At 38.6% G+C, this 25,699-nt stretch overlaps 3 protein-coding genes across 5 annotated transcripts; all 3 read right to left on the bottom strand.

Annotated features, from left to right (window-relative positions):
* Positions 1-1,119: 1,119 nt before the first annotated feature.
* parvb (parvin, beta) lies at positions 1,120-17,209 on the bottom strand. Of its 3 annotated transcripts, none has more exons than XM_030731679.1 (13): positions 16,965-17,209; positions 9,748-9,837; positions 9,238-9,308; positions 9,000-9,102; positions 7,670-7,810; positions 7,109-7,224; positions 6,667-6,725; positions 6,484-6,503; positions 4,067-4,128; positions 3,895-3,963; positions 3,500-3,601; positions 3,335-3,407; positions 1,120-1,688 (listed from the first exon to the last, which is right to left on the bottom strand). In XM_030731679.1, exons 1-13 carry the CDS (start codon positions 17,077-17,079, stop codon positions 1,612-1,614), a joined length of 1,098 nt encoding a protein of 365 aa, XP_030587539.1. In that variant the 5' UTR covers positions 17,080-17,209; the 3' UTR covers positions 1,120-1,611. The 3 variants fall into 3 exon arrangements, with proteins under 3 accessions (XP_030587539.1, XP_030587541.1, XP_030587540.1); XM_030731681.1 differs by lacking the exon at positions 16,965-17,209 and adding an exon at positions 14,749-14,797; XM_030731680.1 differs by lacking the exon at positions 16,965-17,209 and adding an exon at positions 11,405-11,568.
* A 962-nt stretch (positions 17,210-18,171) lies between these two features.
* LOC115781403 (uncharacterized) lies at positions 18,172-22,319 on the bottom strand. Its single transcript, XM_030731044.1, has 4 exons — positions 22,218-22,319; positions 21,384-21,536; positions 20,528-20,620; positions 18,172-19,265 (listed from the first exon to the last, which is right to left on the bottom strand). Exons 1-4 carry the CDS (start codon positions 22,317-22,319, stop codon positions 18,945-18,947), a joined length of 669 nt encoding a protein of 222 aa, XP_030586904.1. The 3' UTR covers positions 18,172-18,944.
* LOC115781167 (uncharacterized) lies at positions 22,255-24,759 on the bottom strand. The gene is made up of 3 exons (XM_030730656.1): positions 24,558-24,759; positions 23,089-23,191; positions 22,255-23,014 (listed from the first exon to the last, which is right to left on the bottom strand). The coding sequence occupies exons 1-3, from the start codon at positions 24,588-24,590 to the stop codon at positions 22,494-22,496; spliced, it is 657 nt and encodes a 218-aa protein (XP_030586516.1). The 5' UTR covers positions 24,591-24,759; the 3' UTR covers positions 22,255-22,493.
* Between the last annotated feature and the right edge of the window lie 940 nt (positions 24,760-25,699).

The raw sequence follows: 25,699 nt of genomic DNA, 5'->3' as shown, positions 1-25,699 counted from the left end.
GACAGCAAAAACTTGGCAGCAGGACAATGATCCCAAACACAGCAGCAAATCTACAGCAGATTGTTTGAAAAAGAAAAGAATCAAGGTGCTGCAATGAACCAAAGTCCAGACCTCAACCTGATTGAAATGCTGTGGCAGGATCTTAAGAGAGCTGTGCATAAATGAATGCCTGCAAACCTTGTTTCTAGTCTGAGTCTAGATCTTCTGACTCAATTCATGTCATTTTAAGAGGTTTTAACATGTTTTCAACTAACTCAAACACTGGAAGCATCATAATACGACTCCATCCAAAAGAAAAGGCAAAATTACTCAGTTCTTGGTTAAAACTGAGTTACAGTGTCACTTACTTGTAACTGATGAGTATAAGAGCATTCAGTGTCTCCTGGTTTTCAGGCAGATCCACCCCTGGTTTCAAATAACCAAGATACTGATGACCAACATGCCAAAGTCGAGGTTTTCCAAAGGGAGTTTCCATTTTCAGTCAGATCCAATCATCTTTTGTCACCAGCTTCAGCTTCATGTCTGAACACGGCCACTTCATGCTCCAAAAAGCCAAGAAGAAAACAACGGGAATGCCAAATTCAAGGTTTTAAAACACCAGGCCACAAATCAACTGGTGACATCAAAATCGCTACATCCACTTCTTGTCGTCAATGTCCTTCTGTGGCCTTTAAATCTATTTATCCATCCATCTATTTTCTTAATCGCAGTCAGGGTTGCAGAATGCATTCCAGTTGTCTTGAAGGGGAGAGGCAGGGTACACCCTGGATAGGTCGACAGTCTGTTCCAGGGCTAACACATAGAGACAGACAACCATTCACACTCACATTCACACCTATGCCCAATTTAGAATCACCAATTAACCTAGCCCCATGCATGTCTTTGGACTGTGAGAGGAAGCCTGGAGAGAACCGAGGCTGACAAAACGGAGAATATGCAAACTCCACACAGAAAGGCCCTGATGGACTCAAACAATTTGAGCTTTTCAAGTGATAAGATAGATAATAGATTATCCCTCATTATATAATGATTATCTATAAATATTTAGCCTTAAAAGAGAAAAAGCAAAGACAGCACAACCTTCTAAAACATTGTTTTTTGTGCAGGTTTAACAGGAAATATGTGACTCTTCTGGATCTTTCAAGTGTGACACTGGCCAATATTGTCATCTAATTCTTTGCAAGAAAATAGCTTATTTCCCAGATTATCTAATGATTACTTTAATATTTATAGAAAGCGTATTGAGACACTTGATTGATTGATTGCAGCACTTTTTACTTAGAGCAATGAATATAACACACAAACATCTTCCATTTTTAACATTTTCACATGCTGACTATGTATTCAAATGCAGGGCTAAAGGTTGCAGAGCTTCCTGGGTTGCAGTTAACATTCGAGGAAGGAAAAAATAAATACTGACATTTGGGGAAGATTAAATAGTAACATTCAGAGGCTTTTTCTGGCTAGACCCCCTGGGGCTTTTTAAGTCCCACATAATGATGACTTTCAGTCCCAGTTGGTCTCCTACAGTGTCCAGACAGTAATGAATAGTATCAGTGCAGGCACAGGGCAGTGTTCAGAGTAATACTGGGCGTTAAAAACTGGGAAAGTTCACGCAGAGGTTTTGTAGTTGGTGAATAGGTTGTAGAGGACTCTCAGGGTGGACTTCAGGTTCAGGTTGACAACATCTAGCAAAGAAAAAGCAGAGATTATTCTAGTTTGATTTCCTTGAACTGGTTTGAGGAAGAAAACGTAGAGCTTTGGCATGTTCAAAAATTATCTCAAGAGGAAAATTGGAATGCCGAAGATCAAAATAAATGCCTTTGCTACCATAAAATCATATTTAACATGAAAAGGAGCCAGTTCTATTATTGCTGTTAGACCGCTTGCCTCAAAAGGTTATTTGTAATTTTGGAAACTAAATCGTGCCTAAAATAACTCCCAAAAAAATTGTAAATTATCATCATATGATGTATTACATCTTACTAAGAGATTCAAAGGCACAAAAGGACTTTCTGTTCTCTCTGCAAGTACCACCACAATGTTCTGTTTAAGGGCTTATTTGATTATTTGAATTTATCATCATAACAAGGTCTATTTGAAGTGAGTCCAGCCAGACAACAGTATTTTTTTAATACAATTTAATTACCTGTTAAACTAGCCTGCCTTGAGAAACATAACATCTGCCTTTCCCTGTTTAGGGCTCCTTCTATTGTTCACAGAGAACTCACAGATGAATAAAAACCTTGCAATAAATGCTGTATAGAATCTTGTCTATTCAATCAAATCTAAATACTACTTCTACATCAATGGTTTTATGCTTGTGTCTTTGAATGGCCACTTTATTAGGTACACCTTGCTAGTACTGGGCCAGGCCCTCTTTTGCTTTCAGAAATATCTCAATGTTTTGTGGTGGTGTAATTTTGGTGACCCTGTGTGAGTTGCAGCCTCAGTTTCCTGTTCTCAGCTGACAGGAGGAGCACCTGGTGTGGTCTTCTGCTGCTGTAGCTGTTGAAGGTTCGATATGTTGTGCATTCAGAGAAGCTCTTCTGCCTACCTTGGTTGTAATAAATGCATATTTGAGTTACTGTTGCCTTCCTATCAGCTCAAAGCAATCTGTGAATTCTCCTCTGACCTCTGACACCAGCAAGGTACTTTTGCCCAGACAACTGTCACTCATTGGATAAAACCCTCAAGATGGTGGTGTAGGAAAATCCCAGTAGGCTTCTGAAATACTCGGATCAGCCCCTCTGGCATCAAAAACCATGTCGTGTTTAAAGTCACTTAAATCACCTTTCTTCCCCATTCTGATACTCGGTTTGAACTTCGGCAGGTCAGCTTAATCATGTCTACATGCCTAAATACACTGAGTTGCTGCCATTTGATTGGCTTTGTGTGTTAACAAGGAGTTGAACAGGTGTATCTAATGAAGTGGCAGATAAGCGCATTTGTGGATTTGTGGTCTCTCACAAGCTTATGCAGGCTGGGTATAGTTACATGCCTGACCAAACAACAAGAATTCATTAATCTGTTCACTGATTAATAACAGGACTAAGAACAACTTGAATAACCACTGAAGGGAAATTCTTCTGTAACAATTGCAAGGACTGCAGAAGGGGGTCCAACTCCATGAATAAACAAAACAAATCATTATGACTATGAAGTGCAACTTAGAGCCAAAGTAACTCAGCAGCGTCCATCCAGATTTAGAGTGTAAGACAAGGTTTCCACCTACTGGACAACCTTTAAAATTACTGCTGCTGGAGTACATCAACCATGCTGTTGTTGATCATGATTTTTAAATCATGTGATTGTGTAACATAGTAACAAATACCTTCTGGTCTGGCTTTGGGTTTCTTCAGGCCTCCTTCCTGCATCAGCTCAAAGGCAAATGCCACATTGTGGACCTGAGGGGGCAACAAAATTGACATGTAAAAGCCTCCTTCATTGCCCATAAAAAAAAAAAAAATCCTGTTTTAACTTTTTAATATAAAATCACCTTCTGCTCGAAACTCTCAGGGGTGAGGAAGAAGTTGTACAGTGGGACAAAGTAGTCTTCCAGCAGCCCCATCAGTAAAATTAGGTAAACTCCATCAGCAAACTGGGAACACACACACACACACATACACAGATACCACATATGCATCTATTGTAGACACATAAATAAACACGTTTGATAAAGTGCATGAATAATTCACATTGTCTTCTGCTTGAAAAAAAGTATTGAATTATATGAAAATCACAATCTGGACCATGCATGCAAATGGATAGAAAATTTCAAGATGAGTCCCTGTTACACAAGGTGCAAACAGCTGATGAAAATATTAATAACTTATTATATTATCTTATGACTTTTGATAATAAGAGCCTACAGACTCTGTAGAAATCACTTACCTGAGATTCCAGCTCAGTAACCTCCAGGTTCAACTTGTTCAAGTGTTTGTTCACAAAGGTGATAAGTGACTGGAAACATATTCAAAACGTTATGAATTATTACAACATAACTGTAAAGATGTGGAATTTCTAGACACCAAAGAAAGGGTATCTTTTTTTTTTTTTTTTTTACCGTTTTTACCACGTTAAGTTTGTCAGGTGCGTGATCCAACAAAGTGTCAAAAGCATCTCTCTCTGTTGTGAAGAAAAAAGAAATCAATCACAGTTAAAAATGCTTAAAAAGTTTGATATTTTAGGAGCTGTCAACCATGTCAAAAAGATGGACGATTGTTACCGCTGTCATCTCCCACTTCTGTGTACACAGACAGTAGCTGACTGGCTTAGATCAGGAGCTCTGATTTATATGTGGTGTCAAAAGGTCTTTTGCATGTCTCATTTAATTTTTTTTTTCTATTAATGGAGTTTTCTTTTGTGCCATTTTGATCTTGATGACTTATTAATGCCATGATATTTATTTTTGAGCTATTTTACTGTGATTAACCCAAGGCCTCAGCCCAAAACCATAATCCTAACCCTAAATTTTAGAGTTTACCTTATTGTATCTTATCTTCTAGATACAGTGTTGTGCAAAAGTCTTGAGCCACCCCTCATTTCTTTATAGTTTGCTAGGAAAATGGGAAATAGGTAATTTATTGAAGCATCTGCAAGCATACATGAAAATACCATATATCAGGCAAAAACTGAATCTCTACAATTCTAACAAGTTTAAAAGTCAATATTTGGTGTGATAACCTTTACTCTCCAGCCTGAACTCTCTAAAGCAGCTTTCTTCAATTTCTTTAAGTATTCTTCAGGAATAGTTCTCCAGGCTTCTTGAGGGACATTCAAAGCTCTTATTTGGATGTTGGCTGTTGCTCAGTTCTCTGTCGAAATGATCCCACACTGCTTCTGGGCTGTGGTGGCTGGCCAATCCATGACTGATAGTTGTTCCACTGCGTGTTTTTTTATCCAGGTGTGCTTTTAGTGCGTTAGCAGTGTGTTTGAGATCATTGTCATGATGACAAATGAAGCTCTTGCCAATTAGATGCTTTCCAGATGGTATTGCATGGTGTATCAAAATATGGTTTACTTTTCTGCATTTATAATTCCATAAATTCTGACAAGATCCCCAACACCACTGGCTGAAATGCAGCCCTGAACCATGGTAGACCCTCCACCATGTTTTATAGATGGCTGTAGACACTCACTGATCTACTTCTCATCTCCTCAATATATATTGATGATAATTTCCTCAAAGGGGTGGCTTGTTGACAGCGACCCATGCACTGAGACCATTTCTGATGAGGCTTCAATGAACAGAAGATGGATCAGCTGAAGGGGCAGATGCATCCCTGAGGTCCTGTGTCAGCTCTTTACTGGATTTCAGGTACTGTTTATCTGTTTTATTTATTTTTATTTATATATATATATATATATATTTTTTTTTATATATATATATTTTTATATATATATATATATATATATGTTTTTTTTGTTTTGTTTTTTTTTTCTTCTTTTAGGCTTGCAATTTCTTCTTTTGTCCCCCACTTGCCCAGTTTCCTCAGTTTTCTTAAGAGCACATTCACATCATGACAAGATGTGTCAATTCTCAGCAAATTTTTTGAGAATGACCTTGTTGATGAAAAAATACTATTTTAGGCCTGTCAAACTGTGTTATCTTTGGCGTTTCTCATAGATTCAACTAAAGAAATGGGAACAAATGACGTATTTTTGTGACAGGCTGCTAATTACAAAATGCCCTAAGATACAATTTAAAATCGGTTCTTTGCTAAGTTGTTATGTGTAGACATAACACGGGTTCATCCCTCAATTTAGGTGCCTTTTTTTTATGCTTTAATGATTCATAGGTTAGTGTTAAATGGCTTGACCAAAAAAAAAAACATCCTCAGGGACGCCTGGGTGGCTTAGTGGTGAAGCTGGCGACCACATACATATGCCGCGTTGCGGTGCAGGCGGCGCGGGTTCGCATCCTAGCCCGTTGCCAATTTGCTTGCGTATCTTCCCCCATTTCCTGTCTCTCTCCACTGATGATAAAAGCTGCTGTGGCCAAAAATGCAAAAAAAATTAAAAAAAAAAACACCCTCTGAAAATGGTCAGGTACACAGATTGGATTGAAAATTAGTGAAAAAGCAGCCAATGTCCAAAGGAACAGACCACTTTAAAAAATTACAGGGTCCTTGGAAGCAAAATATAAAGAAATAAGAGGTGGATCAGGCCTTTTGCACAGTATTGTATGAATTTACTGAATTGACATTCATGGCCAGTTGTTCCCTTGTTTATGACTCACATGCAGTAAGTCACATACAATATGATCCTTTAACCTTTCCCATTAGGTGAGAATGGAGCCAGGCTACCTACTTCCGCTCGTTTGCAGCACCGGGCTAAGCCTCTACTGAGATAAATATTACAAAAATAGTGCAAAATTTTTCCAAGATGATGAGCTATTTCTTTAAACAATTTAACAACAAAACAATAAATGCCAAGTCGCAGTATTTCTATAACATTAAACAAATGTGTTTAGAAACTTACCAAATCTTCCCATCATCATCCTGAAAAACAAAAAATGGAAAAAAAAAAATCAAAAACTATGATATAATTATGTGTGCCAAATTCTCTTGCTTGTTATTACTTTGTACTACATTAGATATTATTAATATGTTATTATATGGTGTTGAAAAGAAAAGAGAATAACTATTGAGGATCAGCTCTTACTCTGTGGTGCTCGTCAGCTCCTTGGTCAGGAGAGCAGTCTGCAGGATGCCTTCTCGTTTCTGTACAGACATGCAATACATTTTACTAATTAAGTTATTACATAAGAGAATAACTAAATTTGTTGCTACAATAATGAAAATCACATGGACAGTGAAAAAAATGAATGAGCGATGGAAACTGTTAGCTAAGATGTAACAATCATCAGAACAGGTATTCATCATTAAATCGTGTTTTGGATTGGTCTTGATGTAAGGTTCCATTAAAGCAATTTCTAACATGAAATAATTGCATTGTAATGATTTATTTGGGATCTTATGAATAAATCTCTGCTTCTTTCTCATTTTTTTATTATTTTGTCTGTAATTCATCTGACATACATATTAAAACTTCCACATGCCAGTATCCATCCCACTGATGTAGGGATATTGATGGGAGACTTTACCTTGACCACCACCACCTGCACAGAGACATGCTCAGGCAGCCTGATGGGGGCCTGGAAGTGCATAGCGAGAGCCACCAGAAGATAGACGATAGCCACCAGGTTCTTTGAATGGATAGCTGTAGAAGGAAATCAAGTGGCGATTATACACTCTTTCAAAGAGCAAGTTCACGTAAGGATGTGAGCGATTTTCTGATGCAGCTGGCTTCTGAAAAAGCACCAACTTTGAAAAAAAAAAATAGAAAACGTGCAGGTGACAAAATAATGACGCACAACTCTATACAATAAACTCACTGTTCATAATGTTAACTAAAAATTCTGATGGAGTGAGACAGCCCTTTAGCACATACTGCCACATGTGAGGAGGAGCTCTGACAGTCAGTCTGATGAAACATTGGCCCCAGTATTTCTGAGCATTGCTTGGGACCAAAATCCAAATAGCTCAACCTCTATTTCTTCAAATGTGGCCATTATTCGTTTTTCCTAATTTTATCAAAGTGCAATAGTTCATTGAGGAAGCACCATTTAGGGCAGCAAATCATTGAAATCAACAAGAAAACTCACAGTCCACACTCCACTCAACGGTCCAGCCATGAGGCCTCAGCACATCGTTGACAGCCTCTAACACCGTCTGAAGCTTCTGTTTCTGGCCAATTTCCGACTGGGTCACCTCCGCAACGTTCAGCTTCCTGCCTGACAGCTTTTCTGTCACAAAAACAAAAACAGTTGTGTTGTACCGCACAGGAAAAAGCAAGAAAGCATGAAAGCTAACAGATTTAAAAAAAATTTACATTAGAAAATACAATTTAGAAAAGCATTTCAAACTACAAGTGTACAACAATATGTTTCTTTATGCCTGCACTGGTGTGGGCTTCAGTTATGTGTAAAACAGACACAAAGATCCTGAGCAGACAACAATGCTGACCTACAAAGTCAGACTACTTCTGTGAGGCTAAGCTCAACCGCAGAGCTTCAAATGAATAAAGAAACTAAGATCGCACAAAGAGCAAAAGTGATAAAAGGGTGTGAAAATGACATGCAAGAAATCACACAAGAATTCACAGAAAATATTTGCTTGCTGTGCGTTTTTAACACTTGTTCTTGACACTTCAGGAACATATGCATATAATTGTGTATTTTGTATGAACTGTAATTTAAAGATGGACGCGCACATTGATGTTGATGTTTAGTTCTTGCACATGTTTGTCCACTGAACGCACATATAAAAAATAAAAAAAATACACGAATACATGATCAGCATAAGAGACGCAGTTATGGAGCAGAAAAAGTCGTGGATATTAAGAAATGCATTGTTTTGTTACCATCAGACAAGTATATATACTGACACTGGATTAGTTAAAAATGCTGATTTATTGGTGTTTAACAGTGTTATGTTGCAGTAACAAGAGGCAGTCACAAGGGGGAAACCCCAACAATCCAAAGACACCTTATTAGACAGCAGACACTGCAGCTCAAGAAGAAAAATCTCAGCCAACAAACCCAGTACATTAAACGCCTGACGTTAATGTTTGTGAAGTGCTCAGAAAATTGTTTTCCCGTGCATTCATGCTCAGAGTGTGTTTAATGCTAGATCAGAATAATATAACTGGGGCAGGTATTATAAGATACTACTGCAGTAATACGCCAAATCAATAATAATACTCCAAATTGATAAAATTCACCTGATAAACGGATGAGAAAACAAAATGATGCGAAGGGAAATTCTTGCATTCAGCCAATGCTTAGTTTATTGAAAATGCATCATTTAGCAACTTTACTAAAGTAACAGATTGTAACAACCAGTCAATTATACCATCAGCACTGCAAATCATATGGGTATGTGGCAAATAAAAAGCTATATGATATAACATTTTGAGTGTAACCACTTTCTCACCAAATAACTTCTGGAGTACTTGTCCATCATAACAGTCCTCCTCTAGGTCCTTGACTATGATCCTCTCTTCCTCCAACTCATTGTTAATCCAGTCAATCAGGACCTGGATACACAGCAGAATGCAATCAAACTTTCTACAGTTTTTAACTTAGTGTATTCTCTCCTGTCTTTTGTTGTTGTTCTGATCAGACAGAAGCAAAACCACATGCTTATGCACAGAAAGTTAACCCAAGTCTACCTTTAAAAGATCTTTAAATTTAGGATTATCCCTTGATGTTGGGTCCAACATGATCCTCTCAGCATTTTCCTCTGTGGAAGACAAAATAAATGTTTCTACTAGCATGTAACTTTTCTTCTTTCCAAATTTACATTTTTTTTAACAGCTTGTCAAATATAGGTACCATTTTGTCTCACATAAGTGCAAATTTAAAATCGCAAAAAAATGAACACACAATGTTTCCCTCACACTCCTGTCAACGGTGATTCACAACGAAGACAAAGGCGATCCACTCCACCCACTTTCATTTCCTGCCGCTTCACTTGTCAAAGTCCCCATTACTCAACATGTGTAAACAGATTCATATTATGATCTGTAACCCCAGTAACCTCTGACACCCAGCAGAAAAATCTGTCTTCGAGTGCTATTAGCAGTATATATATATATATATATATATATATATATATATATATGTGTGTGTGTGTATGTGTGTGTGTGTGTGTGTGTGTGTGCGCTTAAGGGTGGACATACCCAGCAGTGTATCCTCTGGATGGATGTCCGTGCCTGAGGGAAGCAGTGGGGCATTGATGGCATTCTTTCCATCCTCATGGAGATCACTCACTTATGGCAAAAGAACAACACACAAAAAACTGTAAAACGTTTTGGCAAACAGACAGTAGGTTTGCTGACAGAGAATGATAAACGCAAAGACTGTGGAAGAGAAAAGAAAAGAAGGAGAGAATGAGAAAGCAGAAAGCAAAGAGGCTGTGAGGGTTACTGGTAGCAGCAATAATGCACGATCACCACAAAAATTCATGGGGAACTTGTGTTGCCAGTTTGGCATCTACTTGTGGGGCCTGCTCCTCCCCCACTGTAATGCGTTCAGTATTCTAGGCACTAGTTTCACTTCCACGCAGTTCTGAGGTATCACTTCTAAACATTTGACTTTTTTTTTTTTTTTTTTTTTGACAGAGATCTGATCAAAGAACAACATAGTGAATTTCCAGACACACATAATCCTTCAGTTTTATCCTCATCATGTTGTGAGGAGTTGTTAAAGAAGCGCACTCTTGGGACATTTTGTTGGTATCAAATGTTGAAATTGATTTAATTTGAAACTGCTGCCAGAGGTCTCACATATCTGTCACTTCCTCATTTTTTTTTTCACCTTTTTACTTTAAGACTACATTGTGGGAATCAGTATCCATAGAAAGCGAGAAACTCCCCTTTTGGCATACATCTTTATTTTCAAGTAAAGATTTCAAACATACTGGGGGAATATGGTTAGGAATAATTAATCAGTATAGCTAACTAAAACAGGCTGGGACTCAAAAACTAATTAATAACACACACTTTGAGTCTAGCTTTTAATAAAATCAATTTCTGCTGAGATGCTTTCACTGCTGGACTACTGCGATACTCCAGGGATTTAAAGGCTTTCTAGCCCTAATGGCCACACTGCTTTTATCTTCCTGCAATTCCAGTTTGTAAGTCCCACAACAGGCTGGACCCCAATCAGTGGTCTCAAATCCATCACTTCACTGACTCTCTATTTATAAAGCAGGTCAAGATGGCTAAGGAAAAGATAGAAACAGGGGGGAAAAAGTCTGTTCTTTAAGTGTTTCATATTAAACGCATTCAAACTCATTTCTTAAATTGAGAATAAGATTAAACAATATCCACAGCAGCGTGCTACAATCTGAACAAAATGACAACTTCAAAGCATGAGTGAAGAGAGGATAAACACAATTAGGCCAGGAGGACGGGTCCCTGCAGATTTACTATCTGATTCAGCCTTCTCATAAGAGCAAATAACTGGATGAAGCCAAGAATCTCACTGCAGATCAGCAGTTTGCTTTGTAATTACAGAACAGGCGGGCTGCCTTTTAACATAATTGTGCTACTTCCTCTTCTCGTGTACATCTGGTTCCATTACTGCCACTCTGGACACAGCTTTGGTGCTTCACACAGTCACACGGAAAAATCTGTATTTAAGATGGTTGAATTACAAAAAATAATTACTGCAGCAGATCTATATGGAAAAGTAAAAATACATCTTGTAGGGCCTCTCACAACAACCAACACAACACACTGCTGCATTTAAACCAACACTGCACTAAGGTAACAGGTTCTGCTTCCCCATTTCCACTTCCAAGTTCCCTAAAGTCCTGCATGAAAATCACATTACCTTGTTGCTTCCTCTTAGTCCCACACAGCAGACCCGCCATGTCCTCACAAAATCAACAGAGTTTTCCGAATGGCAGTGAGGGAAGGTAGAAAAAGCAGGAGTGTATGTGTGCTCCGCGTTTGTGTATCGGCGTGTTTGTGTATCGATGTGTTTGTGTATCTGTGTGTTTGTGCATGTGTGTGAGGTTTGCAGTCGGTGCAGCTGAGTGGCAGGGACGTCATCACGTGTATTTCTGTCACAACCCTCCACCCCACCTATGCGGTCCAGTTACAGGAGAAGCTGAACGGGCTGTGTATGTGTGTGCGTGGGACAGGAAAAAAGATGCCACAGTGGACCTAAACGCATCACTTCATCCCGACACACCAGCTACAAGCAGTGGACAAAGGACAGATTTCATTGACTGATGACAGGTATTGCAATCACTAATTTACTGTGCAATCTGTATTATAACTGCAGCATGGTGCTTTAACTCTCAAAAGAGCATTTTTCTAATTTGTTTCATGTCTACCAGTCAGTTAATTAAAGGCTACAAGCTACAGTCTAATCTTTGCAGAACAATATAAGAAGAGTACACTGGTTTCAGGGCTCCATTCTTGTGCTGTAAATGAGCAGGAGAATGGAGCCTGTTGTAATGTAGGAGATAATCAGTCAGGCAATGACTGTCTGTTAACAGTGCACTAATTCAATACAAACAAAGCCTGCAGTCAAGAACACTTATCTCGTGCCGGCTTCACCGCACAAATTCAAGCAAAATTCAGCTTTATTACACTGCATGCACAAAAGGCACAGAGATTACTCAAAACAGCAGGACCATATGGTCGGATTTCTCTTGCTTTAAAGAAACAAACAAAAAAAAAGAAATAAACTGTTATATGGATAACCAGCCTGCATCAAAATAACAGCGCAAAGCAGACTGAAATCAACCTCGTCTTGTATAGTTCCACTACTCCTGAGGGGGGAGGAGTTTTACTGACTCACAGGGGGAAAGATATAAATAATGTGGCAGTATGGAGAGGACAGAGTGGGCCTTAAATATAGCTGTGGTTATTTACAACAACACTGGCACCAGTGAGTAACAGCAGCCAGGAGATGACACTGTCAATGAGTCTGCTACAGGGGGGGAGCTGTTCTGGTTATTAAGCATGACAGTTTTTCTCTATATTCTATTATTATTTAATCTGTCTACCCTTACATATACCACCTCATGCTCTTCCTGGGTTGCTCTATTCATTTTCTCTCCTGTTAAAGGGCTTTTAGTGTGTTGTTGTTGGGTCAAAGGGCAGAAAGAAGTCAAATGCTGTTTAACTTTACTGTACTTTCTAGTGAGGAAATTGTAACAGAATGAGTGCTTTGAATCTCCCCATTTTGATACTCATTGTGCATTGCCAAATGGCATATTTCAAAATCTCCTCTCAAGAAACTGACAAAGAAACATATTTTTCAAATCTTTTTATGGAAGAGGACACACCCCACTGTACTTGCACAACTACCTGAAATATTACATGTATTTCTGTTCAGGATTTATAGTAACATAAACATACTTATTTTTGCAAGAACATGCCTCCACAGCAAGCTAAACTTTTTAAAAAAAGATCGAGCATTTAAAAGCATTTCTTTAAAAAGAAGCAAATGACTGAAAAGAGCAAATTGACATTATGAAAAATACATACTGCATTTAGCAATTTTTTGCATATGCTGCACCTTTTTTTAAAAATATATACAGGTGCTGGTCATAAAATTAGAATATCGTGAAAAAGTTGAGTTATTTCAGTAATTCCATTCAAAAAGTGAAACTTATATAACTGACAACTAATGAAAACCCCAAATTCAGTATCTCAGAAAATTAGAATATTAAGACCAATACAAAAAAGGATTTTTAGAAATGTTGGCCAACTGAAAAGTATGAACATGAAAAGTATGAGCATGTACAGCACTCAATACTTAGTTGGGGCTCCTTTTGCCTGGATTACTGCAGCAATGTGGCGTGGCATGGAGTCGATCAGTCTGCAGCACTGCTCAGGTGTTATGGGAGCCCAGGTCGCTCTGATAGTGGCCTTCAGCTCTTCTGAATTGTTGGGTCTGGCGTATCGCATCTTCCTCTTCACAATAGCCCATAGATTTTCTATGGGGTTAAGGTCAGGCGAGTTTGCTGGCCAGTTAAGAACAGGGATACCATGGTCCTTAAACCAGGTACTGGTAGCTTTGGCACTGTGTGCAGGTGCCAAGTCCTGTTGGAAAATGAAATCTGCACCTCCATAAAGCTGGTCAGCAGCAGGAAGCATGAAGTGCTCTAAAACTTCCTGGTAGGCAGCTATGTTGACCTTGGACCTCAGAAAACACAGTGGACCAACACCAGCAGATGACATGGCACCCCAAACCATCACTGACTGTGGAAACTTTACACTGGACCTCAAGCAACGTGGATTCTGTGCCTCTCCTCTCTTCCTCCAGACTCCAAAGGAAATGCAAAATTGACTTTGATCAGAGAACATAACTTTGGAGCACTCAGCAGCAGTCCAGTCCTTTTTGTCTTTAGCCCAGGCGAGATGCTTCTGATGCTGTCTCTTGTTCAAGAGTGGCTTGACACAAGGACTGCGACAGCTGAAACCCACGTCTGCATACGTCTGTGCGTGGTGGTTCCTGAAGCACTGACTCCAGCTGCAGTCCACTCTTTGTGAATCTCCCCCACATTTTTGAATGGGTTTGTTTCACAATCCTCTCCAGGGTGCGGTTATCCCTGTTGCTTGGACACTTTTTTCTACCACATCTTTTCCTTCCCTTCGCCTCTCTATTAATGTGCTTGGACACAGAACTCTGTGAACAGCCAGCCTCTTTAGCAATGACCTTTTGCAAGGTGTCAAAAGTCGTCTTTTGGACAACTGTCAAGTCAGCAGTCTTCCCCATGATTGTGTAGCCTACAGAACTAGACTGAGAGAACATTTAAAGGCCTTTGCAGGTGTTTTGAGTTAATTAGCTGATTAGAATGAGGCACCAGGTGTCTTCAGTATTGAACCTTTTCACAATATTCTAATTTTCTGAGATACTGAATTTGGGGTTTTCATTAGTTGTCAGTTAAAATCATCAAAATTAAAAGAAATAAACATTTGACATATATCAGTCTGTGTGTAATGAATGAATATAATATACAAGTTTCACTTTTGAATGGAATTATTGAAATAAATCAACTTTTACATGATATTCTAATTTTTATGACCAGCACCTTTACATAATTAAAAAAAAAATATTTATGCAGACTGCAATGATAGTAATTTAGGTAAAACTGATTTAGAAAAAGGGAAGAAAATTGAAGCAATATACCTTGGTAAGAAAAACTGGTAACTTACTGTTATCCGCATCCATCCTGCAGAAACGTGCAATTCGATTATGCTGCCTATGTTCGGTTTAAACACACTCTTGAATATTTAGGATGTGACAACACACAATCGTCTCTTTCCCTGTTCACTAAGCTATCATTATTACAACATGCCTTGTCAGAGAAATGCAGACTTCCTGTCAGTTTATCAGAGTATGAAGAAAAAGCCACACATATTTCTGTGAGACCAGCTCTAAAACTGCAGGATATGAACTAATGTTAGAAATGCAGATGAACTCTGCTGAAGGGAAAGACTTCCATGATTCCAATGGATATTCCCTAATTTGGTGTTTTGATGATGGTGGTGGTGCAAAGGATTGTATTAAATGCTTAAAATCCACAGTGACCAGTTTGAGGTTAGGGTTTGATTCACATCTACCACTTTGATAGAATCTTTATCTATTTACAGTTCTTCTTAAAAAATGAAAATCTTTTAAAATAAGAACTGTAAAACCAAAATGAGTCTATCCTTGAAGAGACCACTCCCATCTGGATAAAAAAAAAAGTCTTATACAATAAAGGAACTTATAGTTGTAGAGACACTTTTTTTGTTTGTTTTTCACACACGTTGCATTATGTGCTTTAAAGCACCTTGAGATGACTGGGTTGTAAACTAAGTCTATATGAAAATAAATCACCATACAGCCTTAAGCAACATATTTTAATTCAGTAAAGGGAGGAGGAGGACTAGGTGCTGAGGAATGTAAACTCCCATCACTGATGGTAATTATTCATCAAAAGTGAGGTGTTTTCTTTCCAGTGGAAACTCATCTCTTGGGCGTTTCCTTTAAGGAAGATCAAGTGCCACACCCACAAGTAACAGAAACTACAACAACATGCTGTGCTCATTTGGCAACACTAACTTCACATGCCTTTTTTTTTTTTTTTTTATGCCGACTGCCCATTCTAACATCACTATTTAGATTTTCTCCCTGTTTTATGTGAGCTTTAATACCCACTGACCACACAGAAGTACTGCTCTTTCACAAGCAGGAAAGTGCTGGTTCTGTGGCTTTAACTGGACTGGCTGTCCACTCTGAAATATTCATCACATGCTTACAGCACTGAGAGGTGTATGTTGGCTAAATTGGGAAGTTCGGATGTTTATAGGTAAACAGATGCACTGTTATGCAGTTGTTAACATAACCCCCAGCTTTCTCTTTCCACACTCTCCTATTGAGTATTAAAAATTTGATGGGCACAGTTTAAAATCTGGGCTGTAAGACTCTGAAAAATCTAAATGAATGATTTGTGAGAAATGCTTGTTGCCCAAGTTGATTCTTCAGGTTATATGGATGGGCAGCAAATCTAGGAAATCTAAAATTGTATGAGTGTGATTAAAACAACAAATGTGCATAAGTTTAGACATTTTTACTTAATCAGATTTCTTACAATTAATAAATAGGCCAACATGAGGCTCCTAACCCATTAAAATACCTCTGTGCGCCTTCTGGTGACCGTCCTTGAATGGAGATTACAAACACATGGCTGAGAGCACACATACAAAACACACACACACACACACACACACTCACACACACATACAAAACACACACACGCTGTAACACACAGTTTGGGGTTAAACTTTGCAGCTGTCCCTGTGACTGTCGTGGGAGAGCAAAAAATAATTGTGAAGAAGCCTACAAGAATAGTAGCCGTTATTTTCATAAACTTGTATTCCGGTCACAGGACTCTCGGTTTATGATCTATTTATGTTTACTTGCCTCATGAGCCAAGCCCGTGCACTTGATGTTAAGCATTGTGTCACTCTTCATCAGAAATGAAGCCGTCTTTGTTTCTTTTACTCTTATTATAGACGCGTTTAACTGCATCTAAACTACAAATAAATATAACTTAAAAATCAGTGAATTTGTGAATTGGCGACATTAAAATGCATTAAAACCCTTTAACAATCCTGGATTCTTTTGGCAAATTCTTTTGGGTCCGGATACGGACCCTAGTATTGTTAAAGGTTTCAATTAAATAGATAGAAAAGCCCACAAGCCAGGATAAAGAAACACTTAAAACCCGTTTGTAGTGAATCGGCTGCCGTTGATGGAGAACATTTTCATAGCGCAGATTGCAGCACCATGGACAGAAACACAACAAGGATATATAAGGAAATAGGAGCCTTTCATCATGTAGAATAACAATAACAACAAATAAATAAAACTTCAAATGGCTCACCTTCTTTGGACTTTTTCTTCCGGACCAGGGTTCCTCCTAATTTCCCGAGAAAGGACTCGTCCTTCTTCATTTTTGCGGTCTGCGGGTTCGCAGATGCGGTCGGACTCCCGGACATGTTTCTGTACCGATCCTCTCTCTCCCGGTGGTCCGTTAAGCTCACTCCTCCCTGTGCTGCATTCAGGCACAGGAGGAAGGTCCAACCACAGTGACAACAGACACGCACAATAGGGGTATCCACACAGTCCTGACTCACGTGTGTGTGAAATCTTCATGAGCTTCGCCGGTCACCAACAGCGCCACGCACAGGCCCGATGGGAAACAATGTGTGCGTGATGTCAAACATGTGGCCCCGAGGCCAGAACAGGTACGCCAACAGGCTCGATCCGACTCACCAGATGGCTCAGCAAAGGCTGAAAATTGCAGTTGACTCACTAATTATTCTTTCTTTCAATAAAATTGTTATTGCTTTTGTGGCAACGGTAGCGTTTCACAGGAGTGAAAATTAGTGGGAAATTAAAAGTCATTCTAGTTGTTTGAATCACCAAAATATAAAATGCCATTGTTCACTGTGACTTTCTACTGTGATCTGTAAACTGCAATGCTCAATGTAATGACAGCCTCAACAAATGTGGAAACAAACAAATGTGGAAACAAATATATTTTTGGAAACTGGAAATAGATCATACACTCTTAACCCAAATTAGTTGAGTTTACTAGAAAATCGCGTGGAAACTCGTTGCCTTAAACCATTCTAGTTTTTACACAAAGATGAAACTAAACATGTTTAGTAGTCTTTACTAAAATTGATTAGCTCATATAAATTTCTTCCTATTTATGAGAGCTAATCCATTTTAGTAAATACTACTAAACATGTTTGATACATTGTACTAAGGTTCTAAGTTAACACAACTAAACATGTTTAGTTTCATCTTTGTGTAAAAACTAGAATGGTTTAAGGCAACGAGTTTCCACGCGATTTTCTAGTAAACTCAACTAATTTGGATTAAGAGTGAAAATTACTTTTAAGCTAAACTGTAAAGCAAATAAGCAATTTAACATTTAAAGCTATTTATATTTTGTTAATATGATTAATAACATTTCCTCTTACCCTCTTCCTATTACCCTTTTTATGTTCAAGTTGTATTGAATGTAACACTAAATTGTAAAGAGAATAAATCAAATACATTTCAATATTCCAATATTTTATTTTTTGCAGAATACTTACGCAAAAAGACAATTTTAACTATAGTTTGTCATCATGCTTTTCACAAGTATAAAAAAGTATCAAAACAGTAGCCATTCAAAAAAAAGTTTGCCATCCAAAAGGCAAGTAAAAATAGGCATATGTGCTTGAACTCAATTCTAACATGTTTAGAGGAGGAATACAAATGCAGCAGCATTCAACAAAAATATTTGCATCCTTTTGGAAAAACTGGACACCTTAAAATAGGACACAATCTCCAACTTGGAAAATGCACAGATCAACTATGTTTAAGGGAAAATTTTGCATGTTTTATGTAAATGTACAGTCTGTGTTGTTAGTAAATGTAATCAACTGAAGCAATAAATTCCTGTGCTGCTATTGACTGAAAAAACCTGTAAAATAAGCGGTAATGTTGCTGTTGAGGAGGAATTACATTATTTTGAATTTACTGCTTCAAATGACTACATTTACCATCAACACAAACTGGACATTTATATGAAAAGTGCTGAATTTTCCTTTAACTGTATCAACTAAATATTACTATGGAGCCCTGAGCATACACGTCTAAATCCTGTTTTGTAGAGTACAAGTGGCCTGACATTGATGTGTCTTATAACACTGTAAACTGAACATTACAAACTTTCTTAAGAAATAAAAGTTGAGGCAGTACTGCTGCACTGAACTGCATTAGATAATGCAGATGGAGTTGATAAAGTTGCTCAAGTATATTTTCAACCCCCTGACTGTTCACTGACAACAACACACAAGACATTTCTTTACATCGCAAGCTGGTTTTTCAATGTTTGTAACTTTGGTTTTAGTTCAACGTGGCCCAGCTCAAGAAATATCTGTTGGATGAACTGGAACGTGAACTTCATAGAAATGGGGTAACTGAGATGCATTGCATATGCAAGTCCAAAGAGAAGACACATAGCTTTTGGCAGGTCTTGAATGTTGTCCATCACCACTTCTCCCTCAATGACAATTTTTAGTGAGGCTGGACTGAGATGCAGGGAGGATGAGGGCACAGCACCTTCAGGTTGAACGAGGAGGATCCCAATGTCAATGTTGCAGAAAGAGTCATCGTCATCTGAGTCCTTTATAAATGACAAGAGCACAACAATGATATTTCAGTGACATCAATAATTGATAAAAAGAAATAACTTCCACAATCAAATTGAAATTTCTGTCATATCATCTGTTTTATCATACTATGCAGCCCTAGTTTCCTAGTGTAAATGTTGAATGAGTTGGAGCTCCACAAAAGAACATCTATCTAGCATCTTCATGTGCTAGTGCTAAGTGGAACAATACCTTATCCTTTGAATTATTTAAAACTATGCTCACAAGTTTTCTTTAATCACTGGAACTGCCATCTGTTTTCCCACGTCTGTCTGTCTATGCCCAAATCCTGACATGAACCCAACACAGCATAGCATAAGATATAAATTAAGATAAAAAAAAAACTATCCCTTTAAAGTGGGTTGCATGAGGTGCTTACAGATGCATCAGCATATTTACCTACAGTAGATGGTGGTCAGCCTTTCCCCACTTTGGAGAAGCAGCAGGTGGATCAATGTAGGTAGATAAGCAATTACTGCTGCAGCTTGTATTTTTAGATAAGTCAAAAAATTTATATCAGTTTTAGTGGACGCATACTATTTTCAGCATCTCAAACTGCTGTCCAACGGACCTATCTGACTAGAAAATTAAGTTACAGCACTCTCTTCATGCCAACCAAATGCCATAGGAAAAATTAGTAATTTTACCTCATAGAACACAAGAGTTGTTAGTCTAGCATGTCCTTGATCCTTAAATGTGTACTACTGTGTGAGTTTAGTGAACTCAAACCAACCAAATAATAACACAATCGAACAGACTGAGGCAGCAGTAGAAGAGCCGTTCCTCTGTTCAGCAAAGTAAACAGATTTTGTCTATGAAGTTTGGCAGGAGAAATCTTTATACAACTTATATAAAAGTAATTTTATGTCAGAGGTCTGACTGACAGTAATGCAGTGAAAATATTCTATGTATAGTGTACATTTCACTGATCTAGATTTTTTAGGTGGCTAAAATAATGTTGTTAGAAACACTGATCACAGCAGTATATTGCTTAGTTTCCTACACCAGTACCTCTGCTGCTTTTCCAAACAGGGGCCATGTCAAATGGCACTTAATGCAAGTAATACACTGACTTTGGATAAATAGGTCATACAACACAGCTGCAAAACATTATTGCAAAGTAAATATTAAAGAATTTAAAGTATTTCAAAGACCCATGAGAACCATGTATAAGAGTGAAAATTCAAGATTGAGTTGTTATTGTTCCTTTAGGTAGTCTTTAAGTAAAATTACTTACAAAGGCTGGTTTGTAGAAGTCTGTGGGGTTGTCACCAAGGATAACAGGAAGTCCTCTGAGCACCAGTGTTCGAATATCAGTTGGCTCTGCAGTCTTTTGGGCAGTAAAATGACAAAAATAAGCAAGTAACTAAGCACAATTGATTGTATTAAACAATATAAAGTCCCCACACCTTCTTAAGCATCGTTATTACGAATGTACAATATATCGGCATTAACATCGGTATCAGCCAATATTAGTCATTTGTTAACATGTGAGTATTGGTCCGATAAATAAAACTGGGTCAATATTAACAACCCATATCTATTTCCATCTTCTTGACGGGCAGGGGAGGAGGTTGGTCATGTGGTATTTGTTTGGTCATGTGACAGCGATGCAGCGCAAGATTGTGAGGAGTTCATCTGAAGCAGAGAATCAATGTCAGCGGTGGGATTGTTTTGTTTTTTCCAAGGTGTCGAAAGGGTAGTGAAATATATATATTGTATACATTATCAGTTATCTGCCATAACAGCAATATTAATATCGGGTATCGATATCATCCCACATTTTAATATCAGTGCATCCCTAATGGTAATCAAGGACTTTTGAAGGCACATTCCCTAAAATTTAAGAAATACATGGCTCATGGTTAATTAACCCACTGTTACAACACTGAGAAGAACTAGCAGGTTTTACTGAAGTTCTCTGAAGGTTTTAGTGAAGTTCAGAAACTCAGCCTTGTTTTTCCATCCCTAAATTCAAAATCTTTTAATCATTTCAACAATCTATGGGAAGCATGAAAATGAACACAGTTGGACTTAAAGCCAAGTCATTACATGAGCTGTTGCACACAATGCAAGTGCATAATAGGACCAACCTTTGTTTGTTGGGAAAGCTGTGTCAACATTTGGCCAATGTTCCCTCTCTTGGATCGAAAAATCTCGATAAGACGAGGACTGTGCCGATCAATGCTCTCATAGAATTCCTGTTTGAGATTCTTGCCAACAATCCTGTTGAACTCCATGCATACCTGCAAAATACAGAAAATGCTCCAATATTACATCTTTACAGCTAATAACTGAAGGTGGAAGCACCAGAGTGAGGCCAGCAATAAAAATTGCACAGGTGTGGACATGGTCAGCTGTAAAACACAAAGCCCCCTTCAACTCACTCACTTTACACTTTAAATTTGGGGATATTTCAGTTATTCTAGTCAAACGTCTTTGACAAAAACTTTGTACCGCGCACAACACAGGAGTTGCTTTTCTACTGCCCTGATTGTTTGTGGTATTGTGTTACTTTTGTGTAGCAGACCATTGCTACATATAAACAGACTATTAATATTTTGCGTCAAATTATATATTTTTGTTGGCAAGTAACCTTTTAATAAGCAGGATAGCGTACTGTGAACAGGGAATTAATAGATGATAAACCTCTTCAGAATAATCTGAAATCAGAGTTCTGCATCAGGGTGTTGGGATTGATTTCACAATAATGACTAACTCAATATACAATATTCCTTACCAAAAAAGATAAAGGCAGCTGTAGATAGCAACTCCCATGTCCTGCATGGTAAAATTACTTTTTTTGCTGACAGTGGGAATGGCTAACAGATAAATATTTTTAGGTTTTATAAAGGCAGTTTCCTAAGAGAAACACAGACACATATTTAAAAAAAAGTTCTCATTATCTTAATCATGAATGAACTAACCTGATCTTCTGTGAAAAGAGCAGGCCAATGTTCCACCATCTCACATACAGCAGGTTCTGACTCCACCACCTCTTTTCTTCTCAATGCAAATGTCAGATCCATCTTCTCTTTCACAAGCTGTCCATTTGGTGTTCTCTTCTGCATTTCATTAACCAAGTCTTTGTGGGCACCCTCAAGGGCTACCTGATTAAATCCCTCTGGAAAGTTGGGTAAGAAGTTGATCTCGCCTTTCTTGATGTTCTTGTTGGCTGGTTCTCCTTCAGTTGAATGCCCTCCTCATTTCCCTGCATTTACTGCTACATCAAGGCACCCTGATCTTCTGCGCTTTGTTCTGTAATTAGCCATTTTAAATTTTAGACTATTTTTCCAGCCACTACAGCGACTGGTTGAGCCTCGCTCCTGGAGAGAGGGGTGCTTGCTTATGAGGGCTTGTGCAACACTTTCAAACTGAGCATTATTTGGGTATGCTGTGCAACTATACATGCTCTCTGCCAATCTTTCAAGAATCTCATGTTTCAGCTCTTTTGTTACTTTCAGGTGCGTACCATCACGAAGAAACTGATGATCTGCTTGCCTAAGTCTATATGCTACATCAACAGAAAAATCTGGGATATCAAAACAATCTGGCCACTGTTTCTGTCGCTCCTGCGAGGATGTAGAGAGGATCTCTGTATCTGCTACACTGGGTGTGCCACTCAAGATTTCTTCAGATGTTGAGACAGATACCAACTCAAGTAGAGGGATGACCTTGACTGTTGGTTTTTCAGGAAGATCTTCGATATCTGTCAGATTGCACACTTCATAATTGAATTCAGGATCTTGGTACTGGAGACTGAAGTTAAAATTAAGTCCCAGTGATCTTTAAGCTTGCCTATCAAATCCTCCACTGTAGTGGGTCTCGTATTCAGAACAACCTTTCTTATATCCGTCTCTGTGAAAATTACTCTCAAGGTCATCTTCTGGTGTGCTGCCATCTTGGAAATAAAAAAAATAGCTTATTAGAAATATATACACAAAGACATAGATATTCAGTTTAACATAAGGCTTATCAAAAAAGATACAAAATTACCAATTAGGCTTACATTTAGACTCTATCTAGAGCAATGCTAGGACTGACAACACTTGTGGTTTCTCAACACAGAATATAACGAGTGAGTGTCACTACTGAATTTTCTCCAAATCTGTATGCTGACAGAGGGAAAACATCATTCAGCTCTTTTAGTTCCACCACACATAAAGAGGGATTTGTGCTGCCACAGAGTTCAAATGATCTGACATGTTCATGGTACCATGCCATCATTGTATTGCAGACAAACAAGATCTCTGTGTTTATTGCCACAATCTGCTTGATCTGTTTGAAATTTGGGGAGGCCTGAACATGAACCAACAGAGTATCATATCAGCATAATATCTAATTCCATCTACAGAGACTGATGATGCAACCATAACCTTTGTAAGTTGGGGTACTCTATTGCAGAAAACTTGTTGGACATTCTCGGGGAAAGATGTGATCAGTGCTGTGGTAACCTTGTCCAGCTCAACTGAGGGCTTGAAAAACGAACTTGTGTCCAAACAGTAAGCCATCATTTTCTGATGCTTTACAGCCAGTGTAAGTGCCACATGTCTGAAGTTGTGTGCATTACGAATGACCCGCTTGAAGAATTTATGTTTTCCCTCGAAACGCATTGTCCAGACATCTGACAGTGGGCCAAATGCCTTAATCATCTCAGGATAATGCATAATGAAGTGGTGTTTTGGACGCAATTTGAAATTTGGGAATGTAGTTTGCAACAGTTCTCTGTGTTCTGACACTTTGCATTCAAAGAAATGTATAGACTCTTCAGTGTGCCTTGTTGCTACAGCCAATTCAACAATATCTTTAAGGAGCATCAGAACGTTCCAGGCATCGTCCCCCTTCAGGCACTTTATGGCCAATGAGAAGTGGGAGCAACCTGATTAGAGCCCAGTTCTCATGGCCATTTCCACCTATGGTCCCTTTGGTAGAGAAGCCTTGGGCAATAGGCTGAGGCTGGTCAGTTTTGTCATGAAAAGCATATGCAAAAGATGTGATAGCATGGTTCAGTGTTTCTAATGTGAAATATTTCTTAGAAATCAGTTCTGAAATGCAGAGTGATAACTCAACAGGAACAACCCCTTCAAAAAGTCGTGTAGGATGTCAGGGGGATAGCCATGAACAACATGAAAGTGCTCCAGACTGTCAGTTAGTACACATCGTCCCTTTACACCATACTGTTTTGCCAAAGTGGGATCCTGCTGTACCTCCTGTACCTGTTTGTTGTGAATGTCTGCAGTTCGGGGTTCAAAAGAGCCTGAGCTTACCTCCTTGTCTTGGATCTCACTCATCGTTGCCATGCAGAACCTGCAGAACTTGTCCACTCCAAAGCTCTCAAAGAATCCTGCAAAAGAATGAGCAGCCAAGTTATCAGCAGCCACATACAACACTGTGCCTTTGACACATGCTCCCAACTTCTCAACATTTAGGCCATCTTGCTCCAAAGAAACCAGATCCTGATCAGAGGATGAAGAGTTTTAGCATAGCCATATTCTTTTACATCAGAGGCTTTACATAAAAGAGCCAAGTTGAATGGACTGGAGTGTGGACCTATATTTTGATGGCACATTGGCAAGCACCCAATACACTGCACTCATTTTATGTTTTTTCTTAGATGTCCCGAATGGATTAGACACTTCAAAATCATCTGTGTAAAGTCCAACAGCGATTCTGAATTCCTCGCTGTTAAGGGGCCATTTTCTTTACAGTACAAACCATCTCTGTATGTACTGTACTCATGTGGCACATGTTTTTGTACTGGAAGAGCTTTATCTAAAATGTCTGCCCTGTTCAACATTTTCTGTAACATGGCATTTATAGGAACATATACAGCACTGGATTTATTTTCCCTGGCAATAAAGTACTCAACTGGCATAACCACATCAAAGTTTTTGTTTACATATGCTGCTCTCCTTTTAGAGGTTGATAAGGAGCCACCCTTGCCACAATACTTTAGTATGATATTGCTCTCTGAGGCAGCCCTGACTACTTGTTTCACAGTTGAATCATCTACATCTGTGTGTAGCTTCAAAATGTCCTTGACTGAATTGTGCAGCAGTGGTTGGGACAGTTCACGTAAATGTAGGAGCTGTTGTATAACTTCATCGATAGAACTTTGTGGAATGTGGAGGATGGTTTGCATCTTTAAAAAAAGAGCAGCTAGGTTGTGCTCCAACTGTTTCCCAAGATCATGATGCTCTTCATCGCTGGACTCTTCGCTGCCTTCTAAATCAACAGTGTTGTTTGGGGGCCCAGGTTCCTCTTCTGCCACTTCATTGGTTTCACTACCAGACACTATTTCTGGTTTGAACATCTTCCAATTGCCTGTTCTGTGCTGTTTACTTCTGTGTGCATTGAATGTGGAGTACACAGTAGTATTAAAGTTACACCCATTATATGGACAGTGGAC

Source organism: Archocentrus centrarchus, chromosome 6 (genome assembly GCF_007364275.1).
Source record: "Archocentrus centrarchus isolate MPI-CPG fArcCen1 chromosome 6, fArcCen1, whole genome shotgun sequence".
Classification (NCBI taxonomy): domain Eukaryota; kingdom Metazoa; phylum Chordata; class Actinopteri; order Cichliformes; family Cichlidae; genus Archocentrus; species Archocentrus centrarchus.
Note: the sequence above shows the minus strand (reverse complement) of the source record. Positions and strands in the feature narration are given on the sequence as shown.